Source organism: Bidens hawaiensis, unplaced genomic scaffold (genome assembly GCF_021521415.1).
Source record: "Bidens hawaiensis isolate Kalapana, Puna unplaced genomic scaffold, B.hawaiensis_p1.1 tig00052213_1, whole genome shotgun sequence".
NCBI classification, from domain to species: domain Eukaryota; kingdom Viridiplantae; phylum Streptophyta; class Magnoliopsida; order Asterales; family Asteraceae; genus Bidens; species Bidens hawaiensis.
Window position 1 is genome coordinate 45,423 of NW_027499372.1, and position 14,009 is coordinate 59,431.

General features: G+C 38.3%; 1 protein-coding gene across 1 annotated transcript; it reads right to left on the reverse strand.

Annotated features, from left to right (window-relative positions):
• Positions 1–173: 173 nt before the first annotated feature.
• LOC143599448 (adenylyltransferase and sulfurtransferase MOCS3-like) lies at positions 174–5,624 on the reverse strand. The gene is made up of 11 exons (XM_077077402.1): positions 5,334–5,624; positions 4,192–4,284; positions 4,022–4,077; positions 3,815–3,879; positions 3,627–3,701; positions 3,422–3,500; positions 3,299–3,337; positions 3,069–3,177; positions 1,858–1,976; positions 1,624–1,737; positions 174–659 (listed from the first exon to the last, which is right to left on the reverse strand). Exons 1-11 carry the CDS (start codon positions 5,599–5,601, stop codon positions 267–269), a joined length of 1,410 nt encoding a protein of 469 aa, XP_076933517.1. The 5' UTR covers positions 5,602–5,624; the 3' UTR covers positions 174–266.
• Positions 5,625–14,009: the final 8,385 nt, after the last annotated feature.

Here is a 14,009-nt window from a genome sequence, read left to right on the forward strand (position 1 = left end):
TTTTGCCCGTGACACGCTTTAAGGCGGAGAGAGAGAGAGAGAGAGAGCATTTTGTATTTCAAATTCGGTGGCATAGCCATAAAGCTCATGAAGTGTGCGTTTTTGCCAACAGCGCACTTTAACCTGGAGGCCTGGAGAGACAATTGCATTTCAGATTCTGTGACATGGTCTAATAAACACACAATAACGTATTTATACGTAATTCTTCATAGTTCAAAAACACGAAATCATATTCTGTCACAATGTCACACCATGTTACAAACATACTAATATGTCGGAAACTTCTGATCCACGTCACGCGCCCATGCTTCCAACCCGCCAACAATATCCATCGCAGACGTAAAGCCCAACTTATGAAGCAACTGAACAGCTCTTTGTGAATCGTTACCTCTTCTGCATACTACATACAGACCGGCATCTGAACCATTAACAGTCCCATTGCTTTCTTGCACGGATTTCAATTCAGATGTTACCTCGGGTAACCGAGATTCCAAACTTGCGAGTGGTATGTTTATGGATTTGGGAAGGGAAATGATCTTGTAATGGTGAGATGGTCGTACGTCGATTAGCACGTGTGGCGAGCCCTTTTTAATAACCTCGTAGTATTCCCTGCTGCTTATTCTAGAGTCTGGTGTCAGCAATTTCAACTTCAAAGGAGCCTGCAAACAATTTGAGTTGCATAATATATACAAGATACAAGAGTCATGGTTGCAGATAGAAACGGGTCGGGTCGGGTCAGTTGGGCTTGACTGAAATCAAGTTTTTATGCGAAAAGAAATAATAATTTTTTTATATAAACAATCAATCGTGTCATGTATGATAGCAGAAATGATATTATTTCAAAAGGATAATGTATGTTATCACTATCAAAGATTTTTATCTTTTCCAGGATTTTAAGGGTATTTTCGTCCATGCATTTTGACCAAAATTGATGGTGAACTGAGGTTTTCGTCCCTATGGTTTGTCCAAATCTGCGGTTTTAGTCTAATAGTTTCAAATTTGCGATTTTCGTCCCTATGGTTTCTTTTCATTTCATTTTAATCCCGTTAAGTCTGGTCGTTAAACCCATCAGCGTACTCTTCACGTGAGGGACCGTTTTGTCCTTTTTTTCCTCAAATACACCCCAACCCCTCACGTGAGGAGGCTTGCGAATTAGGACTGTTGGGGAGAAAATGACAAAACTGCCCCTCACGTGAGGGGCACGCTGATGGGTTAACGACCAGACTTAACGGAGTTAATTGGGTTTAATTGCAAGTAAAATGAAACCACAGGGACGAAAATCGCAAATTTGAAACTATTGGACTAAAACCGCATATTTAGACAAACCACAGGGACGAAAACCGCAGTTTACTCAAATTGATATGATAAATGAAACTAAAGACATATACGGGTGGCCTATAAAGTAGTTTCGGTAACCCAATGGCCATAATGAGGAAAGTTCAATGCTTGGGTGACCTCTACATACACAATCCCTTATTTCAGTGATACTCTCGAAATTTTTAATAGAATGATCTTCCGGGATTTTATAAATGGAACACACTTTTGATACATTTGATCTACTTGTTTAGTGGTTGTGATATGAACCAAAACAATTAGGAAGATTTATGGGATAAGAAAACAAACCACAGTTAACGGTGACTGTGTGAATTTCTCATAATCAAACTGTTGAAACTGCTCTCGCGTCATTGGATTTTCTCCACAAGCTTCACACTGTAACGACCGTCCCCTAATCTTCACCTAAAGACGTAAAAATATTACAAATTCATACCCTCAAACCCAACACTCCCTTATTATCGATATTAAGATGTACAAGATGATCAGAGATTAATATTTATAATAATTGGTAAAAAATCTTACGATACGAATTCTGGCTGATAGTGCATCAAAAAGAAGCATCCTACCAGAAAGTGGCTCGCCAACTAAGCTTGCCAACTTGATAGCCTCGAGGGCTTGAAGACAACCAATAACACCAGGAACTGAGGATATGGAGGATAGCAAGATTATTATATGCAAATCAAGTGTTATTTAAAAAAAAAAGCAAACTAAAATGCAATCACTGTAGTTAAAAGATAACACGATAAAAGACTGGAAATATCATCTCTTGATTATATTAAAAGTTGTTTCAGGTCAACATCTGATTTGTGTTTTACTATACATTATGACCATGTTGTGATTACAAAACAGCGACTACAATAAGAGCCAGTTCACAGATCGAAAGAAAGTAATGAACATTTGTCTTTTTCACCAGATTTCAAGTGCCACATCAGCTGACTAGTCATTGTGTTGACCAGGTAACCGGTGAGCAGTGTTGCAAAAATCCTGACTAGGCATCGATTAATCGGGGATTAATCGCTAGTCCCCACTTCTCTGATTAATTTTGGGCTAATCGGTCAATGGTCAAATCCTGCCAAAATTAACTATTTTGGGCAAGATTCCGACAAAAAATAGCGGTTTCCGGCGAGATTCGATCTAAAACCAGCGGTTTCCGGCGAGATTCAAGCCTATTTCCGGCCAAAATGTGTTTACGTATATATAAAACTGAAAATTACATATAAAAATGTGTGTCTGTATATATATAATTGAAAATTATACATTAAAGTCCGATCCGATTAATCCCAATTAATCGCTGGTCCCCACCCCACCGCTCCGATTAGCGATTTTTACAACACTGCCGGTGAGTATACATCAAAATTTAAAAATTTTGAAATTTTGAAGTGTTTCGTTATAAAGGTTTAAAAGTTTAAGCTTTTTGTCAGCAAAAATAAAAATTAGACGGAATTTGGTTACCATTTTATGCAATTTTACAATATTAATCTTCCATCAACAGCTTACGAGGCTGTATAGATTAAATAACAAACTTCAACCCATTTGGCTCGTTTTTACTTTAGCTACATCCTACAGTTTTGATATATTTATAATAGACAAAACCCAAATTGATCCATTTATAAGTAAAGAACGACTAAGAGAAACACCTGTCCGTTTTTAAAAAGTGGGCAACTTTTTTGAGTCAAAACGAAAAACTGTAACTTATGATCCTCTAGGACAGCTCAGACAGAATTTTAGCTTACCTACACCTAGAACACCACTGTCGGAGCATCTTTGACATGCTGTTGTAGGCGGTGGAGTTGGAAAAAGACATCGATAACACGGGCCTCCATTGTAATTATAAACCGCAAGCTACAAATCAGTTAAAAAAAGATAAAGATGCAGAGTTATATATACAAACATAAAACAAGTATAAATATTTCAAATAACACGCAACTTTAATATTCGCATTAATATATTATGTACTTTGTACCTGTCCTTCCAAACCCAGTGCAGCACCTGATACAAGCGGCTGCACAAATAATCATTGCACGTTAACATTTAGAAATTTTCAAATAATGTGACTTTGAATGTATTGAATTTGAAAGAAACACACCTTTCCCAGTAAAACACAGCAATCACTGATCAAATATCGGCTAGGAGCATTATCAGTAGCGTCTATTACAATGTCGTATCTAAAAGATTAACGGTTATGGAATTCATTAAAGAGTTACATTATGAAAGTTTAATAAAAAGTGAAAATAACATTAAAGATTAAAGAACTTAAACGTAAATATATTAAGTGTAAGAAGGATACTTACTTGCTGACAATCTCTAAAGCATTCGATGTGCGTATAGCCTCTTTGTGTTCCACTATTTCAATGGTGGAATTAATTCTGATACATAAATGTACAATACACGCAAAACATTAACAACGCCTCGCACAAGCTTAATACTCATACAAGTATAAAAACATATTTTTGGCTAGATTTAACAGGAAATGACATACGAACGACAGGTTGCAGCAGCGGATTCTACTTTAGACCGACCTATGTATGCTTCACCATGAATAATCTGAAATACTTTAACAAAATTAGTAAAGTGGCATCATGTTTGGTAGCACAATTCAAAGAACACGCGCCTAAAAAACGATGTACACCACTAATAAGAAACAATAGTACTAACAAATGTAATAGAGAAAGTAGTATTAGCATACCTGCCTATGCAGATTGTTTAGCTCAACAACATCATGATCCACCATACCTAGCCTACCTGTCAAGATTTAACTAAATTGTTTTTATTTCCACACATATATCTGTTGTCATTGGTATCAATAAACTCTAAAGATTGAGATTAACTAAAAATAAAAATAAAAAAATATCTCACCAACACCACAGGCAGCTAGATATAACAAAGCAGGTGATCCCAAACCACCAGCTCCAATTACTAAAATCGACGATTTTATGAGATTTGACTGCCCTGCAAACAAATTATGCATAAGTTTATAAGGTGATGTCGGTGCCACAATTCAATTTTTGACTCTCTTTTTTTGTGTTTTAAATAAGTTTTTTTGTTTCAAATATATTAACTTGATGTGATTATTTTGTAGGTTTAGTTTCGGTACCGTTACGAACTTAACCGATACAGACTGAATTTATGTCTGTTTATTCGTTTATTTATGTTCGCTTACGTATTAATAGAAAATAATTAAAGATTATCTTGAATAGGCATCTAGTTAATGGTTTTATATTTATTCATTTGTGTTCATTTAAGTGTGTCCGTTTATATTGGTTTATGTTTATTTACATTTGTTTATATATGCTAACTTATGTTTGTTTATCTTTCTTCAATAATGTTCATGAACTGTTCGTTTTGAAGTTAAACAAACAAACATAAATGAACACGAACACAAAATAAGTGTTCAATTAAGTGTCTGTGTTCGTTTGTGTTCATTTAAGCGTGTCCGTTTATATTGATTTATGTTTATTTACATTTGTTTATATATGCTCATTTATGTTTGTTTATCTTTCTTCGGTTATGTTCCCGAACCGTTTGTTTAGAAATTAAAAGTCTGAAACAAACGAACATAAACGAACACGTTCACTTTTTAAATAAACGAACATGAACACAAAATAAGTGTTCAATTAAGTGTTCGTGTTTGTTTAAAGTTAAATGAACAATTTGTTTTAAAGTTTAAACAAACGGAGAACTCGAACACGTTGTTTTTTTAAACAAAAAACGAACACGGACACAAAATAAGTGTTCAATTAAGTGTTCTTTTAAAGTTATATGAATTGATCGTATTGAAGTTAAACAAACGAAGAACACAAACACGTTCATTTTTTAAATTTAAAAAAACGAACACGAACACAAAATAAATGTTTGTTTTAAAGTTAAACAAACGGAGAACACGAACATGTTCATTTTTAAATAACACAAAATAAGCATTCAATTAAGTGTTCATGTCCGTTAAAAGTTAAATGACCGAACACGAACACTAACACTCGATATATGTATAATAAGCAAACCTTGAACACCAAAGGATGGAAGTAACAGCTGACGGCTGTATCTATAAATATTATCCGGAGTCAAACCATGACCTCCGTTAACACTAACGGCAGCAGCAGATGATTCATCTTCTTCTTTATTAGTTTTGGATTTTGATTGTATTTGTTTAAGCTGAGCTTCGATAACGGATATTCGAGCCTCGATGTCTCGTTTTGAGTCCTTTAACGACTCCAGTTCACGGAGTAATAATACGTCACCAGCAGCAGATTCACCTCCGTTGGATTCCATTGGTGAAATATTATTATTATGAGAATTTGGGGGTTTTGGAGGCAGGGTTGAATAATAATAATAATAATATGAGGATAAACCCTAGTTGACACTTGATAATTTCTTTTTATTTATTTATTTGTTGGTTTTTTTTTACTCCCAAAACGCACAAATTTTTTGATCATTTTATTTTATAAGTTTTAAAATGACAATAATGTCTTTTAAGTTATTATGGCTAAAAACTAATTTTCTTACTTGGCTAAAAAATAATATTTAATAGTAAGGGCACAATTAGAAATTTAATTTATATATATATATATATAAATGACATTTAAATTGAGACAACCAAAAATGAAAAAATGGACATTTAAAATGAGACGGAGGGAGTAATATTTTTGGTGGCATGGTCTTTTCGGGTTTTGTATGGGTATCCGTAGTGGAGTGACAAATGCCCATTTTAGGACGATTTTTTGGGTGAACACCGTCCCCTAGGTGATAAATATGGCGATAGGGGGGGGGGGAGTGTTTTTTGTCGCTAATGATTGTTCGAAGAATATTATTATAATATTATTCTAATTGATTCAGTGGTTCGACCCATACTTAGTTTTTCCTACGGCTCGATGAACTTACCCCTTTGGCAATACTAGCAAAATTTCGAGCGGACCCCGTTGTGGCGTGGCATAATTATTGATCCGATTATTTTGTGGGGTCATAAAATATTGAATGGAAGTATTCACGACCGAATTTCTAATACGATTAAGTGGTTCGACCCATACTCAGTTTTTTCACCGGCTCGGTGAACATACCCGTTTGGTAATACTGACAAAATTTCGAACGGGCTGCGGGGTGGCGCAGGGCATAATTATTGATCCGATTCTTTCGTAGGGTCATAAAATATTTTATTGAAGTCACCAAGACCGAGTTTCTAATCCGATTAAATGGTTCGACCCATACTCAGTTTTTTCTCAAGCTCATGAACATACCCCTTTGGCAATAGTGGCAAAATTTCGAATGGGCCGCGTGTAACATCCTAAATATTCTAATAATAAATAAAGAAAGTTGCTTTAAATTGTCGTGCGTTTAATAATATTAACTAACGTCTAATATGGAAAAGATCATGGACTTGGATTTAATTAAGATGGGTTAAGGATATTGGGCCTTAGGTCCATGGGCCTTGGGGAATATAAATATCCTCCTAAACCACCATAAAACCCTAAACCTCATTTCATTCCATCCTAATCTCTACACACTCCAAACACACACACCATACACGGCCGAGCGAGAGAGAGGTGAAATCCGAGCAAGAAAACGTGGTTCAAGATTTATACAAGATCCAAAGTTCATAAGCTAGCTAACCGAGACCAAAACGAAAACATAAAGGTATGAATTCGATCTTAAAGTTCATGTTTTAATAGACGGTTAGCCATAAAACTTGAAACTATAATAGATCGGGTCTAAACGAAACGTAAAGTAACGAACTTGATGCTAGGACGAATCCAATGGACCCATAAACATATACGGTTCGTATAGGATAAACCGTAAATCTTGTATTAAGCGTTTTTGAACTTAAAGGTCCAAACTTTACGTGTTTTCGGGTCAAACCTTATCCAAAAAACGACCATAGGAATGATCGCAGGTTAGTCAAATACCATACCCATGGATTTCTCGGTAAAACGATGGTGATTTTGGGGATTTAGGATGAACAGTGGCGGCTGCTGCACAACTTCGCCTGCAAGCGAACTTCGCCTGCAAGCAAGTTCGCTTGCAAGCAAGTTCGCCTAACTAATTAACTTCGCCTGAGTTAAGTTCGTTCAATGCTAACTTCGCCTGAGTTAAGTTCGCTCAATGCTAACTTCGCCTGAGTTAAGTTCGCTCAATGCTAACTTCGCCTGAGTTAAGTTCGCTGAATGCTTAACTTCGCCTAATGTTAAGTTCGCTTAATGTTAAGTTCGCTTATTGTTAAGTTCGCTTAATGATAAGTTCAATGGAGTTAGCAAATTAGAAAATAAATTAAAAACCTAATGAAAAATGTGCTAAGACAGTTAATGTAAATAAAATTTTTCCAAGCTTACCTGGCAGCTCGACCCCAGCCAGGGGCTCTGCCCCTTGGACCCTGCTAGGGGCTGCCGCCCCTAGACCCCGCTGCCAGGGGCGCTGCCCCCGGACCCCGTTCGTTGTGGGTTATATAAAGATAGAAATACAACATGAGTAGTAGTAGTTAATTGATACATGTAAATATTATACAGTTAGCCGTGCACAGCTCAAGAAGGGAATAACGATTAACGAAGAGCGTAACAGGATTCGGGTGAGTTTCTACCCCATTTATGTGTTATGTTTTCGGGGCTGTGTGCATACTCAATATGTTTGTTAATACGCTTATCCTAAGAGATAAGTGTATGCCTTATGTGAATAATGTGAAATGTATGAATGATTGCTTGATGGTACGTGAACGATCTTCGGATATTGCACGTACTGTCAGGTTGTAACGTTATGTATAAGGTAAGTAAGATATGTATGCTTATGTGTATGAACGTGATAAAGTTAATAAAAGAAGGAAAGGATGGTTGTATGGTTGTATGGTTACGAAAAGGGTACCGAGCCCTATTAATACTCGAGGTATGATGTATGGTTGTATGGTAACGAAGAGGGAATCGAACCCTACTAATATTCGAGAACTAGGGAACCGAACCCTACTAATATTCGAGGAAAGAGGGTACCGAGCCCTAATAATACTCGAAGAATGAGGGTACCGAGCCCTAATAATACTCGAGGAAGGAGGGTACCGAGCCCTAATAATACTCGAGGAAGGAGGGTACCGAGCCCTAATAATACTCGAGGAATGTAGGGCGTAATGCTCTTTATAACGTAAGATATGAAAGTAAGTTAGTACAAAAGAAAGTATGAAAGTATGAAAGTATGATTGAAAGAATATAAGTTTATGTGTATTGTATAATGTATGATTAACTAGAACTCACTCAGCGTTGCTGACTTTTAGTATGCACGCAGGTGAGTAGGATGAGGCAGCTCGCTTGAGGAGACACGTGGCACTGAATAAGAGGTTGGCATCGGAAGACTCAAGACGTTTAAGTTTAATGTTTTGTTTATTTTGAAAGACAAGATGACGTTTTAAGACAAGATGTGTTTTGTTATGAAATGTTATATGAAAGCTTTTATATTTCGCGAATGTTTTAATTAACTCTGATATTTAGAACTGCGTTTATGAGTAAATCCAACACGAAAGTAGGGCTACCGGTAACGGGGCCTTACACCGCGGTGTGGCATCAGGGCATAATTATTTATCCGATTCTTTCCTAGGGTCATAAAATATTGTATGTAAGTCTCCAAGACCGAAGTTCTGATCTGATTCAGTGGTTCGACCCATACTCAGTTTTTCCTCCGGCTCGGTGAACATACCCCCTTTGGTAATACTGGCAAAATTTCGAACGAGCCGCGAGGTGGCGTTATGGTATAATTATTGATCCGATTCTTTCGTAGAGTCATAAAGTATTGTATGGAAGTCTCCAAAACCGAATTTCTGATTCGATTCAGTGGTTCGACCCATACTCAGTTTTTTCTCCGGCTCGGTAAACAAACCCTTTGGCAATAATATCAAAATTTCGATCGGGCCCCGGGGTGGCGTCAGGGCATAATTATTGATCTGATTCATTCGTGAGGTCATAAAATATTGTATGGAAGTCTCCAAGACCGAATTTCTGATCCGATTCAGTAGTGGGACCCATACTCAGTTATTTCTCCGCCTCGGTGAACATACCCCTTTGGCAATACTGGCAAAATTTCGAACGGGCCGCGGAGTGGCGTTAGGGCATAATTATTGACCCGATTCTTTGGTAGGGTCATAAAATATTGTATAGAAGTCACCAAGACCGAAATTCTGATCTGATTCAGTGGTTCGGCCCATACTCAGTTTTTTCTCCGGCTGGTGAACATACCCCTTTGGCAATACTGGCAAATTTCGAACGGCGGGGAGGCATCAGGGAATAATTATTGATTCGATTATTTCGTAGTGTCATAAAATATTGTATTGAAGTCACCAAGACCGAATTTCTGAATCGATTAAGTGGTTCGGCCCCTACTTAGTTTTTTCTCCGGCTCGTGAACATACCCCTTTTGCAATACTGTCAAAATTTCGAACGGGCCGCGGGGCGGCATCAAGTCATAAAATATTGTATGGAAGTCTCCAAGACCAAAATTCTGATCCGATTCAGTGGTTCGACCCATAATCAGTTTTTCCTCCGGCTCGGTAAACATACCCCATTGGTAATACTGACAAAATTTCGAACGGGTCGCGGGGTGGCGTCAGGCATAACTATAGATCTGATTCTTTCGTAGGGTCATAAAGTATTGTATTAAAGTCTCCAAGTCCAAATTTTAGATCTGATTCGGTGGTTCGACCCATACTCAGTTTTTCCTCCGGCTCGGTGAACTTACCTCTTAGGCAATACTGGCAAAATTTTGAACGGGCCTCGTGGTGGTGTTAGGGCATAATTATTGATCCGATTCTTTCGTGGGTTCATAAAATATTGTATTGAATTCTCCAAGACCGAATTTCAGATCCGATTCAGTGGTTCGACCCATACTCAGTTTTTTTCTCCGGCTCGTGAACAAACCCCTTTGCCAATACTGGCAAATTTCGAACGCGCCGCAGGGTGGCGTCGGGGCATAATTATTGATCCGATTCTTTCGTAGAGTCATAAAATTTTGTATTGAAGTCACAAAGACCGAGTTTCTTATCAGATTCCGTGGTTCGGCTCAGACTCAGTTTTTTCTCTAGCTCGTGAAAATACCCCTTTGGCAATACAGTCAATATTTCGAATGGGCCGAGGGATGGCATCAGGGCATAGTTATTGATCCGATTCTTTCGTAGGGTCATAAAATATTGTATGAAAGTCTCCTAGACCGAAATTCTGATAAGATTTAGTGGTTCGACCCATACTCAGTTTTTCCTTCGGCTCGGTGAAAGTATCGCTTTAGCAATATTGGAAAAATTTCGAACGGGCGCCGGTGTGGCGTCAGGGCATAATTATTTATCCGATTATTTCGTGGGATCCTAAAATATTGTATGGAAATCTCAAAGACCGAATTTTGATCCGATTCAGTGATTCGGCCCATACATAGTTTTTTCTCCTGCTCATGAACATACGCCTTTGGCAATACTGGCAAAATTTCGAAAGGGCCGCGGGTTTTCGTTATGGCAAAATTATTGACCCGATTCTTTCGTAGGGTTATAAAATATTGCATAGAAGTCACCAAGACCGAATCTGATCCGATTCAGTGGTTCGGCCGATACTCAGTTTTTTCTCCGTCTCGTAAACATACCCATTTGGCAATACTGTATGAAAGTCACCAAGAAGAGGTTATGGCAAAATTATTGATCTGATTCTTTCTTAGAGTAATAAAATATTGTATGAAAGTCACCAAGAAGAGGTTTGATCCATACTCAGTTTTTCTCCGGCTCGGTGAACATACCCTTTTGGCAGTACTGGCAAAATTTCTAACGGGCCGCGGGGTGGCGTGAGGGCATAATTATTGATCCGATTCTTTCTTAGGGTAATAAAATATTGTATGGAAGTCACCAAGAAGAGGTTTGTCCCATACTCAGTTTTTTCTCTGGCTCGACAAACATACCCATTTGGAAATACTGGCAAAATTTCGAACGGGCCACAAGGTAGCGTCTGGGCATAATTATTGATTCGATTCTTTCGTATGTTTATAAAATATTGTACGAAAGTCTCCAAGACCGAATTTCTAATCCGATTCAGTGGTTTGACCCTTACTCATTTTTTTCTCCGGTTCGGTGAACATACCCCTTTGGCAATACTGGCAAAATTTCAAACGGGCCCCGAGGTGTGGTCAGGGCATAATTATTGATCTGATTCAATCGTATGTTTATAAAATATTGTATGGAAGTTTTCAAGACCGAATTTCTGATATGATTCAGTGGTTCGACCCATACTCAGTTTTCTCCGGCTCGGTGAACATACCCCTTTGGCAATAATGGTAAAATTTCGAACGGGCCCGTAGTGGCGTCCGGGCATAATTATTGATCCGATTCTTTCGTATGTTTATAAAATATTGTATGGAAGTCTCCAAGACCGAATTTCTGATCAGATTCAGTGGTTCAACCCTTACTCAGTTTTTTCTCCCGCTAAGTGAACATACAACTTTGGCAATACTGGCAAAATTTCTAACGGACCGCGGGGTGGCGTGAGAGTATAATTATTGATCCGATTCTTTCTTAGGGTAATAAAATATTGTATGAAAGTCACCAAGAAGAGGTTTGATCCATACTCATTTTTTCTCCGGCTAGGTGAACATACCCTTTTGGAAGTACGGGCAAAATTTCGAATTGGCCGCGGGGTGGCGTGAGGGCATAATTATTGATCCGATTCTTCTTAGGGTAATAAAATATTGTATGGAAGTCACCAAGAAGAGGTTTGTCCCATACTCAGTTTTTTCTCCGGCTCGACAAACATACCCATTTGGAAATACTGGCAAAATTTTGAACGGGCCACAAGGTGGAGTCTGGGCATAATTATTGATTCGATTCTTTCGTATGTTTATAAAATATTGTACGAAAGTCTCCAAGACCGAATTTCTAATCCGATTCAGTGGTTTGACCCTTACTCATTTTTTTCTCCGGTTCGGTGAACATACCCCTTTGGCAATACTGGCAAAATTTCAAACGGGCCCCGAGGTGTGGTCAGGGCATAATTATTGATCTGATTCAATCGTATGTTTATAAAATATTGTATGGAAGTTTTTAAGACCGAATTTCTGATCTGATTCAGTGGTTCGACCCATACTCATTTTTCTCCGGCTCGGTGAACATACCCCTTTGGCAATAATGGTAAAATTTCGAACGGCCCCGTAGTGGCGTCCGGGCATTATTATTGATCCGATTCTTTCGTATGTTTATAAAATATTGTATGGAAGTCTCCAAGACCGAATTTCTGATCAGATTCAGTGGTTCAACCCTTACTCAGTTTTTTCCCCCGCTAAGTGAACATACAACTTTGGCAATACTGGCAAAATTTCGAACGGGCCGCGGGGTGGCGTGAGGGCATAATTATTGATCCGATTCTTTCTTAGGGTACTAAAATATTGTATGAAAGTCACCAAGAAGAGGTTTGATCCATACTCAGTTTTTCTCCGGCTCGGTGAACATACCCTTTTGGCAGTACTGGCAAAATTTTGAACGGGCCGCGGGGTGGCGTGAGGGCATAATTATTGATCCGATTCTTTCTTAGGGTAATAAAATATTGTATGGAAGTCACCAAGAAGAGGTTTGTCCCATACTCAGTTTTTTCTCCGGCTCGACAAACATACCCATTTGGAAATACTGGCAAAATTTCGAACGGGCCACAAGGTGGCGTCTGGGCATAATTATTGATTCGATTCTTTCGTATGTTTATAAAATATTGTACGAAAGTCTCCAAGACCGAATTTCTAATCCGATTCAGTGGTTTGACCCATACTCATTTTTTTCTCCGGTTCGGTGAACATACCCCTTTGGGAATACTGGCAAAATTTCAAACGGGCTCCGAGGTGTGGTCAGGGCATAATTATTGATCTGATTCAATCGTATGTTTATAAAATATTGTATGGAAGTTTTCAAGACCGAATTTCTGATCTGATTCAGTGGTTCGACCCATACTCAGTTTTCTCCGGCTCGGTGAACATACCCTTTTGGCAATAATGGTAAAATTTCAAACGGGCCCCGTAGTGGCGTCCGGGCATAATTATTGATCCGATTCTTTCGTATGTATATAAAATATTGTATGGAAGTCTCCAAGACCGAATTTCTGATCAGATTCAGTGGTTCAACCCTTATTCAGTTTTTTCCCCCGCTAAGTGAATATACAACTTTGGCAATACTGGCAAAATTTCGAACGGGCCTGAGGTGTGGTCAGGGCATAATTATTGATCTGATTCTTTCGTATGTTTATAAAATATTGTTTGGAAGTCTTAAAGACTGAATTTTTGATATGACTCAGTGGTTCAACCCATACTCAGTTTTTTCTTCGGCTCGGTAAACACTCCCCTTTGTCAATACTGGCAAAATTTAGTACGGGCCGCGGGGTGGCGTGAGGGCATAATTATTGATCCGATTCTTTCTTAGGGTAATAAAATATTGTATAGAAGTCACCAAGAAGAGGTTTGATCCATACTCAGTTTTTTCTCTTGCTCGGTGAACATCCCCCTTTGGCAATACTGGCAAAATTTCGAACGTGCCGCGAGGTGGCGTTAGGGCATAATTATGGATCCGATTCTTTCTTAGGGTAATAAAATATTGTATGGAAGTCACCAAGAAAAGGTTTGACCCATGCTCAGTTTTTTCTCCGGCTCGGTGAACATACCCCTTTGGCAGTACTGGCAAAATTTCGAACGGGCCACAAGGTGGCGTCAGG

What these genes read in the sequence shown, in the direction of transcription:
- LOC143599448 (XM_077077402.1), bottom strand. Translation starts at nt 5,601, where the DNA reads ATGGAATCCAACGGAGGTGAATCTGCTGCTGGTGACGTATTATTACTC. An exon ending in TAAACAATCTGCATAGGCAG is followed by an intron (nt 3,880 to 4,021) that starts GTATGCTAATAC and finishes AAAGTATTTCAG; the next exon opens with ATTATTCATGGTGAAGCATA. An exon ending in CACAGTCACCGTTAACTGTG is followed by an intron (nt 660 to 1,623) that starts GTTTGTTTTCTT and finishes AATTGTTTGCAG; the next exon opens with GCTCCTTTGAAGTTGAAATT.